The sequence below is a fragment of the Channa argus genome, chromosome 5 (assembly GCF_033026475.1).
Source record: "Channa argus isolate prfri chromosome 5, Channa argus male v1.0, whole genome shotgun sequence".
NCBI lineage: Eukaryota > Metazoa > Chordata > Actinopteri > Anabantiformes > Channidae > Channa > Channa argus.
The window spans coordinates 12,717,747-12,728,419 of record NC_090201.1 but is presented as its reverse complement, the minus strand read 5'-3'; the positions used below and the strand labels follow the sequence as shown (position 1 = coordinate 12,728,419).

Sequence of the window (10,673 nt, the reverse complement as noted above, 5' to 3'; positions counted from 1 at the left end):
GATGCATATTCACTATTACAATAGGTGAAATAATAATAATAGAAAATAACAAGCAGATGTTATTGACAACAAAAACCTCAGTATTAACGAAGGGAAACAAAATACCCTTTAATTACATTGCATGAGAAAAAATGAAGAGCAAAACTGAAGATGCTAATGAAATCAGGGGGTTTGGAACATTAGATGCAAGACTAAATAGGACAATAAAGAAAAAAGAGGGAAGGACAAAAAAAAATAAATAAAAGCTTCTTGGAAATAAAAATGCACAAAATAGCCTTTGACACATGTGTCTATTTGGTGTACACTGCTTTTACAATGGGAGGAAGTGACTGTCTTTTCCTAGTGTTTGTCTCCTTATCATGAATCTGCTTTTTGCGCTTAAGTTTCCTTCATAATATTGTAATTTACCAAAAATACAAAAAGTTGTTAGAATTTTCTACACACACTTGGGACTAAAATTCAGGATATTTTGGCTTCAGCTAGTCTTTAACATCCATCTCTTGTAAATCTGACTTAGGAGCAGAATATTAAGTCACTATATGTAAAAGCAAAAGAACCTCCTGGAAGCACAAAAAAATAAATCTCCCATTGATTTAGCCAGGCACATCGGTTAACTGTTTATTTGGTCAATATTAAGAGGACAAACAACATGTAGTGAGAATACGTTTGTTATTGTTAGTATTTAATATAGCTAATTGAGTTTTTCACATACATCAGTACATTCCTATTTTTATGGACTTACATCAATTAATTTTGTATAGACTGTCATCTGTATAATAATACAAATGAAGTCTGAAAGTGAATAAAACTGCTTTATTCAGTTGTACTTACAGTGCTGGTTGATTTCAGTTGTTTTAGTGAAAGAACACATGAAATGAAATCCAACCAAGATTAGGAAGAATTTAAGAGCAGCACCACTGTCTTTCTTATGGATTACGACTTCAAACTATTGTATTCCTGATTAATAATTTGGTTACAGCCCTTGCCTGTCACATGGTGTTACTGTTCATCTTCTATGATAAACGTTAAAACAAATAGAGTAAAACCCCTACGTGTGACTGGCTGGCCTAACCCTATGAAATGTGAAAAATAAAGGGAAACATCTCCACATCCTTCTGTCTAAATAGTGAAATCACAAAAATACTGATGCTGTCATTGAAGACACCACACATTGGCATCATTAACTTTGACATTTAGTTGAAAATCATGGCAGTGATTTTTAAATTCTCTCCTCTTCATTTTTTTATTCCATATCACAGGCTTAATCCTTTTATGATGCAGCAGTAACAAAAATATCCCAAAGCAGAACCCACATGTCTTGAAAGGCAATGTACTGACTGAAATTGAAATCCCCTGATGATTAGGTCAGGTCAGGTCTAAACTTAGACCCTGTTACTTCTTTCTGCATGTTTCACTGCATCACTCTAGCTTTTTTTCTGAGTCAATGTCTCCTCATCCTGGAAATATGAATGTTCTAGTGCATTCAAGGCAGATATCCGTTTCAAGGGGTCGAAGGTCAGCATTTTCTGCGGAAGTAAGAATAGCAGGATGTGACACAGTGTACATTTCAAGTGTAATGGAATAGTTAGTTAATGGACAAGATCTGTCACGTCTTCATAGCACATCTGTAGCTGGAACTAGCAACCAGTTAGCTTAGCATAAAGGCTAGATGGAAGTGAGCCTGGTTCTGCCCGAAGGTAACAATGCCCCCTCTGTAAAGTTCACTAATTAACACTTTATAATTTTAATTTCAATCCCTGGAAAAGTGAATGCAATAAAGTCACAAAACGGAAACATATAAATGATTAATTTTTAATCATTTAGTTGTTATTTCAAACAGATTTGTACCTAAAATTGTACATTTTGGTAAAATTTTATAATATAATATATTAGAGGCAATAAAGAAAGGAATGAGGTATTTAAAATGAATGAGAGTCACTTCTTTTTACATTAGACGCACCTCTTTTTATGATGCAGTCAGTACGACTCCACTACCCACTTTGACCTCAATAATAAACACTTAGTAGAATTATCACCTTTCTGACAGTTTCAATCAAAAAAATGGAGAAATTATAACCTTCTACAAGAAGTGTTCACGGCAGAGCCATTGGTGGGTATAATGTTATGACTGATCTCTGTGTGGGAAATATTCCCATGCACCCTAACTTGAGGATTACTTTTCAACATTCATATTGAAACATCAGTGGCAGCACTGTTAACACACGAGTGACAATATGAGTACAATTGCTAGGTTTTAGCAGCACTTGTAACCACAGCTTGGACACAAATTAACAAGAGTCCAAACTAAGGACACTTTCTTGTCAGTGATAAAAACAACCTTGGAAAAAAGAACCAATTAAAGATCTCCATAAACTAGGAGACCCTTTCTTTTTCCCAAATGGAAAACTTCATGCACTCATGACCCACAAACTAATCAGTTACTCTAATGAGAGTGGTGTGAGCTTTTTACATTGGGACTAATAATTTGGACAAACAAAACAGCTCCAACAAACTCTGAAAATGAATCAATTAGCAGGCAGGACAGACTAAAATGTTTAAATTGTGGTCCTATCTTACCATCAATAGTTGCGCCCCCTGCTCATTTATTTCTGGAACAAAGTCAGCGATTGGGCGAGGCATGAGAGGAGGGAAGTTTGTCCTGGATAGTGTAACATCAGTCGGCCACTCCTCCTCAGGTGGCAAGCCAATAACTCTGAATTGAAACATCATGACAATTATTTTTAAGGAAATTGGTATGGATTACATTTCATTGTCTTGTTGTCATTTAATGTGATGGAAAAGGCTTGATACTCACTCAAAAATTTTCCCAAGTTGGTCCACTTCTGATTCTCCACAAAACAAAGGTCTAATAAAGCAAAGTTAACAAATTAAAACTTAACTATCACCTACTGTTAATGGTTATACACACATACACACACACACACAGACACACACACACACACACACCAGTAATTTCTGATGAAAACAGAACCCAAAACAGCAACATCTTGTTATACACAAATGGGAAGTTTGCAAGTAAAGCGTAGATATATTGCATGCAAAGTTATGTTGGATCATTCTATTGTTTGCGGCATCTCACTTGGATCAACCAATATATTCATGAGACAAAGAGATACAACATTTTAAATGCAGTACATCTGCTCTATTAGTGAGGAATTAAATTGTAGTTATGATTACATTAAACAGAGCAAAAAATTTTGAGGCATATACTGAAAGTCTTCTTCCAATTTCATGCAATGTGTCATTTATTACAGTAGATGGAGCTATGTTTCATATCACTGCACTGAACCACACTGGTGATTTCCTGGCCTGGAAGACTGCAAACAAGTGGGCACACATCACCTCAGGCAGCAGCGTCATAGCATAGGGGTTCTATGAGCTTTGTTTCTGTTTGTATGTTTGCTTTCTTGAAGAGCAGTACAACTGAAATAATATATTTTATTTAGCTGTAACCAAATTTGTCTGGCACAGCTTAGCTGTTTTTAGCACTTCACTTTCTGACAGCCTGAAGCTCAGACTAGATTTCATCAGGGCCACACATAACCTTGTGATGTAATCCATCTACAGATAAAATATGAACTGCAAACTCAGCAGAGGTGTGTCAGAGTTCAAAACTGAACATTCACATCTCTTAGTGCACAACTTCAGTCAATGAGAGAAATCTTAAAAAACAAATTTTGGTTGTTTTTTCACAGAAATTCATATATAGAATGTGTCTATAAATTCTTCACCACAAAAGTGTTGGTGTTTGATTTTACAACAATATCTAATTGTTGAAACTTTAAGATTAGTCATATTCATATATAATTGTTTTATACAGTAAATTTGTTTGATTAGACAATACAAACAATTGTGATAATCAATATAATAAGACAACCATTAACTTCTGATGCACTGCTCAAACCTAGTCTTTTCACTACATTATTATTTTTTACTGATTTAAATAAAAACAATTGACACAGATCTTGGTACACAATCAGGTTATAATCTCATCATAACATCATGCTCATATTACACCGTGTTTGCCTTTTGTTATCCAAAATATATTCTGCTAACTCACTTGCGTCTGAACATCTCAGCAAAGATGCAGCCAGTGCTCCAGATATCTACAGGTGTGGCGTAACTGGACTGTAGCAGAACCTCAGGAGGGCGGTACCACAGTGTCACCACCTGACAGACACATGTATGGAGTCAGTAAGGCCCCACCCAGCCCCTCAAAAAACAACAAAACAAAACAAAGCAAAACAAAAAAAACGTATAATTAGAAGCACATAGTAACACGGAAAAAAACTAAACAAACAAAACAAAACAAAAAAAACACACTCCAGTGCATTAGTGGTTTTGCATTGCTGGCATTTTCCAAAGCTTAACGCTACAATAAGCAAACTACATGTAGCAGTAGTATGCTTATTACACACACTCTGCCCAGCTCTGCTTCTCCCTGCTCAGCTGCTATTCTTTATTGTGTTCTTGAGGTATATGTGTTTAGGAAATTACTAAATGGTTAAAATACAATTTTTTACAGATAAAGTTATGGTATGCTATGGAAAACACAACACAGACACAAAAACTTCCGATATGGACCAGGTAAGTTCTTACCACAGGAGTGAGGGCCATGTGGCAGCTGTGGATCTTGGCCAGTCCGAAATCCGCCAGTTTCACCTGGCCCTGGCTGGTTACCAGAATATTCTCTGGTTTCAGGTCTCTGTGCATCACGCGGTTAGAGTGAAGGAATGCAAGACCACACAGTAACTGCCTCATGAGGTCCTGCAAAGTAAAAAAAAAAAAACAAACAAACAAAAAAAACAAAGGAAAAGCACAAAGCCACTGAAACAAATGATTTCATAGAATTGCCTTAGGACCTACCGAAACAATAAATTATGCAGTTTTATTTTGACATTGTTTCTCACTTTAATGCGTTCAGGAGATAGTCCAGGAGATGGAGTTTTCTCAAGGTATGTCTTAAGATCTTGGTCCACATGTTCAAACACCAGAGTGACTTTAGTCTCCTGGTCTGACCTCGTTGTGGCACACACATCCATGAGCCTGGCATGTGCAATAAAAATACAGTCACTCTATGAGTGATGCTCACAATGAGCTGTAGGAAAACCATTTGATTGCCGTCTCACCTGACTACATTTGGGTGGTCAAATTGCTCCATCCTTTTTAACAAAGCCACCTCTCTGACTGTGGAGATGGGCAGGCCATTTTGGTCTGTCTGGACACGTACACTCTTCAAAGCAACAAATTGCCCACTCTCTGTGTCCCGAGCCTTATAGACTGTCCCATAGGCGCCTCCTCCGATCTCTGCCACCGGCTCATACTGGATACTGGTGGCGTGGGCCATGGCCAGGATCAAACAGACTGAGAGACAAAGCATAACATACAAATTGGATAAAGAAACTGCAACTGTAAATAAATCTTGATAATGCACCACAGCAGTATCTGAATTTAAAATAAATTATTGTCACTGCAGTGGCCCTTTCACTCTTCTTCTTGACAAGTACAACACTGGAGAAACTGACCATTTTCACAATTCTGTTTGATAGCCCAATAATCCAAGTAGTTACAGTATAATGCATCTTAAGAGGAACATTACGTACGTACAAAACATTTACATAGATTTCATAGCTGTTAAGGCATTTCCTTGAAAAAGGCAAATGTAGCATCGTTTTGGCTCAAGAGACAATTTAATTGACAGAACAACAGTTAATAACGTCTCACAGTACAATAAACTCTCCATGAACTCTCAGGTCCATCTTGGGTGGGGAATACATTCTTCTTTTGTGGCTTTGAGAGGCTGATGGATCCTCAGTTGTAATGATAGACTTCTCCTTAGGCTAAAAATAACACGTTGCAGATGCTAGAATTTGTATCACTTCTGTCCAAACCTTTCACGTCCAAAATTAACGGATGCTCCTCAACAGCTCTTTCTGAACATCTGTTTCTGAATGACAAAATCTATCTTCAGTCATGCAACCAGCAGCCGATCTCAAAAGTCATAGAAGTCACTTTCATGTTTACAAGCTGTGCACATGGAAGTCTAGGCTGCTCATATTTTCATAGGTTTTATTCATTTAAAATGTATCCAAGCTTTAGCACCAAAAGGCCTTAGCTTGTTGGCTAAGTTGTCATTCCTGAAATTCTCCAGTGACTCCTCAACTGCAGGATGCATCAGTGCCAGGACAGGGAGGACACAGAGTGTGGGGGAGAGCTTCTTTAGCAGCTGATGAGCAGTAAACCACTGATGCTCATCAAAGAGAGGAGGTAATCAGTGGTAGTATTTCGTGTACAGCAGTATACTAACAACAAGCTGAGCTACTGTACGAGGACAAGACCAGTTTTTCTGCTCATGTTCAATTTATAACAGACTGCCAAATGCTGTTAACCAGTGTGTAGTGCATGAACCATTCTATTGTACACAGAGCAGGCAGCATCAAAGAGGAGGGTGTTGTATAGCTCTGTGCTAAATGCACAACAATTGCAAAAAAAACAAACAAAAAAAACATTTCAGCTATTGAAAGCCGGTCATTTAAATAATAATGTGACATTTTGTATGAGGTCAGAGACATGTTATGATTAAGAAATGTGTTATAAATAAAATATCTAAATAGTATTCACTAAAATCAAAACCTAAAAAATAATCAAGGTACTACTTTGCAGTGATTAAATATTTTCATGAACGGCTTTACTCACTGATTTGTACCACTGCCCACATTCGAGTAAAACACAATAGAAAAATCTCATCTCCCACAGCATTTTCTCTTTTTGCTCAATATTCTCAATTTTAATAAAAAGCCAAACAAACTGGACAAAAATAATTTAGTCTCATTTCAGCTCAGTTGCTCCACAAACTCCTGGGGAAAATATCTATGTTTTAAACCTGTTGCTAACTTTGTGTGCTGTTTGGTTTCTGGCTCGTAACTTACTGTGGGTTCATTTGCACTAAGAACTTAAACAGTGTAGTTTTTCAGAAAACCTAAACAATGATGCTGAAATGCTGCATAGCCTGGAGGAGGAGAGCTATTATTACAAGGATAAAACACATGCAGTCATTTGAGTCTTTGCTCATATAAATACAGATTGGTTGCACTTTAACTATATACTGCAACTGTACTTTAAATTGTCATTGGTACCTAGCAATACTTCTCAATATAGTCCAATTATCTTTTTTGGAGCAGATGGTATTTATGCTCAACTCTATTAGAGTGAGGCCTCTATGTGCTTTGCTAAATGTTGAAACATACCCACAGAGGACTGTGTCATGGTCTTCCACAATCACGTGATGCTTTACAGAGCACGGGCTATAGGACAAAGTACCTGACCTCCTCGAAGAAGTCAAATGTCGTACTAAATGAGGAATTTTAAAACAAATACACTTGACACAGGACTTTTGGCCACTGCTCTGCCGACACAGGAAGCAACCCAAACAGTTTTCTGTCCCATTTCCTCTCACCTTCCTCTGGCCCCTCACCGACTCCATCCATTTCTTTAGTCTCCAGCCAAGAACAATTTCACACCTTCCTCCCCTTTATTCAGGTGTCAGCCTTTAAGCTGTCAAACCAGTTTGGTGTATTTCCCATCGACCAGAGGCTGTTCGCTTAGCTCGTCACCTCTCACCCAAGTTTTCATTATGTAATACACGAGGGTGTCAGAGTCCATTGGTTTTAGCTGTCTGTTTTTCGTGTCCTTTTTTGAATCTTTAGAATATCTTAAATGTTGGATCTCAGGAACACAGTATTGTGGATTCAGACAACTAATACTGCAAACACTTAATTTCTCATAAAAACTTTAGCTTTGCATTTGAATTATTCATTGGGTAAAATTGTTCAATTATGAATGTCACTTTGGGACCTAGGAAAACGCCACTGGTACACTTCACTGCTGTTTGATATTTTATAAAAAAAAAAACGATTGATCAATCAATCCACAAACTATATTCTATATTTGAAAATAATTAATTGGAGCCTAACTCACATGTGTGTACATATATATATATATATATATATATATATATATATATAAAGACTTAAATACTATCAATAGAAAATGTTTTAATGTTATTCTGTATCACACTATGTATTAACTATTATGTGAGTGGAAAGGGTGTGGAAGAGATCAAGTAGGGCTGACAACTCAAGGTTTTTTAGAGAGGCAGTTTGTTTAGACTGTCAGTTTGTTTGCATGACTGCTTTATGAGCCCAGAGAAGAAAATTAACGCAGCTGCCTTTACACATACCCTATATCTAGTTGGGGCAGATATTAACATTTGAGTTAATTTGCAGATGCAGATTCTTAATATAAAATTACAAACCAAGTAATAAATTATGGTGTGATAACAGTGATGTCTACACATTAATGCACCAATTATTGTACAATGCACTAAAATTCAATACGGAAGCTGCCATGCACACTGTTGCCGTTTTATCAAGAATCCTTTTACTGTTTTTGTAGAATCAGTTACCCATCTGCATTTAATACGGTGGTCTCCATTTTTGCCTCGGGCAAAAGTATAACTTTCCAGGAGCTGGCTGCTAGGTGTTTGGATACTGACAGTGGATGGTGCACCTCATACGCCAACACAAACACGTAAACAAACAAGGGATACATACAGGGCCAGGAGCACAAAGAGAAGTTACAAAATATAAATTTTGTGGTTTTCATCTGATGTAACCATATCTCCAACTCTTGCTGCTCAACTTCCCGATATGTTCTGATGTAAAATACCAATTCTTATAGTCCTAATATTTCTATAAGCTGCCAAAACACAATAATTGAAGTGGTCAGTATAAACTGTAGTTAAAGAGGAAGTGATGTTCTGGTATTGATGTTTAACACACCACATTTCTTCCTGTTAAGCAATAAAAATTGAGTCAGAGTGTCTGTAAACAACTGACTGCATTCCTGTGTATCTGCAAGAAATACAAATTCCTACCGACAATATTCATGTGGGAACTCAGATGTGAATCAGACTTTAAACAAAAGTTTCTTTCTCAGACAATAAGGTAAAAACCAAAGAAACAACATGCAGCAACATGTTTTATTTTCCTGAAAAAGAATCGCCTTTATGACACTGGAGATTTGTTTAATTTACAAAAAATAAAAAAATTAAGTAATTAAATAAATGATTTTTCATTTAATTATCTTGTTTTTCACTTTAAAGACAGACCAACGCTAAAATCACACATTAAACAGACAGCATGTCAAACAACATTTATTTTCATTCTGGTTTCACTTAAGGTGAAAGTCGCAGCTCACTTTAGTCTTTTACCATTCACAACTTATTGTGAATACACAACTTCCCTCAGTAGGCAGACAGCCGTGTGTCAACTGGACTCGCAGTCTGAGAAATACACTAACTACTTAGAGAGAGAGAGAGAGAGAGAGCGAGGGAGGGAGAGAGGCCTGGAGAAAAAATATATATCCAGGTCAGTTTTATTAAATGTCAAATGTCAGAAAGTTTATGAATGTTGAACATTTACAATTTGGAATTAGTGTATCATTATCTATGACCAGTGTTTTTCATTTTTTAAGCATAATCAGATAACTAAAGCTTACATGTGGTAAATTGAGATGTTTGCCTTTGAGGGCACAGTTACACAATAAAGCAGTTAGTGCTCTTTGGATCACAAACTAGTGTCCCTGTTTTAAACTACCTTTTACATATCATTGTCTCCAACAGGAAGTGGTCAGGCTGTACACGACTTGACAGCATGAAAGCATCCCCCCCGTTTCCTTTTCTGTGACGAGAGCAGCTAACAGCGGAGCGGACAGATGTTGCCACAACACCTGGAGGTTTTCTCTGACACTGAGGTCTTTAACCCACCAGTCTGTATCGGCAGCTATTGATCACCGGCACAGCCTTTCACCATTGATTATCGGACAGGCGGAAGCTCACACTTCTCTCCCACGTTTCATTCATTATTCTGCGTGGTCAACCCAAACGGAGTGGGCGGAGGCAGAGAGGAGCAGGCCAGACAGACGGAAACCCGTCAGTCCCGACACGTGGTGGCCCTCCATAGCGCTTCTTTGTTAATTAACTGTTAGAAAGAGTAACAACAACAGGCCAGACGGAGTTTACCTCCTCACCTACACGTTCTCTGTACTAGTCAAGTTCAGGCTGGAGCGGATGAGCCAGGTCCCCGCCTGCAACTTCCATTTCTTGCACATATAATGTAATGTAATATAGATTAGTGCTCGCTGCTAAAGTGTCACAGACACACACACTTCCACACAGTGTAGACGACAGCTCAGATACTGCACTCACCTCGCCTGTTTCTTTTCTTTGCCAGGTATTTTAGCTCTGTGAGGAGGACATGCTCCTTAATGTGCCACGTACTGTCTTGCTCCCACAGAAACTGGTCTCAAGTGGCAGGTTGGGTGCAAGCTTGGGTCCACAGCCCCGGCAGTGGGCCTGAGGGTCTGATCTGAAGACAGATGGAAGACAGGGTTAGGCCTCCGCAGTTTTTGTCTTTCCCCAGCCTGCACCCTTTTTGGGTTGTCGCTTCCTGTTGCTTCTAGCATATCTGGCGAAGGCGGAGCTAAAACCACCAGCAGCCCATCATGCAAGAATAAGTCAAAGCTCTGCTGTGGCATCTTAAACTTTTAAGTGACAGCAATCCCACGATCCAAGCTCCACATATTATATATAT

General features: G+C 37.9%; 1 protein-coding gene across 2 annotated transcripts; it reads right to left on the bottom strand.

Annotated features, from left to right (window-relative positions):
- Positions 1 to 88: 88 nt before the first annotated feature.
- Positions 89 to 10,537, bottom strand: cdk4 (cyclin dependent kinase 4). Of its 2 annotated transcripts, none has more exons than XM_067505016.1 (8): positions 10,289 to 10,537; positions 5,151 to 5,385; positions 4,932 to 5,067; positions 4,621 to 4,788; positions 4,082 to 4,191; positions 2,816 to 2,866; positions 2,578 to 2,713; positions 89 to 1,526 (listed from the first exon to the last, which is right to left on the bottom strand). In XM_067505016.1, exons 2-8 carry the CDS (start codon positions 5,366 to 5,368, stop codon positions 1,425 to 1,427), a joined length of 921 nt encoding a protein of 306 aa, XP_067361117.1. In that variant the 5' UTR covers positions 5,369 to 5,385; positions 10,289 to 10,537; the 3' UTR covers positions 89 to 1,424. The 2 variants fall into 2 exon arrangements, with proteins under 2 accessions (XP_067361117.1, XP_067361116.1); XM_067505015.1 differs by lacking the exon at positions 10,289 to 10,537 and adding an exon at positions 7,478 to 7,588.
- Positions 10,538 to 10,673: the final 136 nt, after the last annotated feature.

What these genes read in the sequence shown, in the direction of transcription:
- cdk4 (XM_067505015.1), bottom strand. Translation starts at nt 7,508, where the DNA reads ATGGATGGAGTCGGTGAGGGGCCAGAGGAAG. An exon ending in GACCACCCAAATGTAGTCAG is followed by an intron (nt 5,068 to 5,150) that starts GTGAGACGGCAA and finishes TGCACATGCCAG; the next exon opens with GCTCATGGATGTGTGTGCCA. An exon ending in ACATGGCCCTCACTCCTGTG is followed by an intron (nt 4,192 to 4,620) that starts GTAAGAACTTAC and finishes TGTGTCTGTCAG; the next exon opens with GTGGTGACACTGTGGTACCG.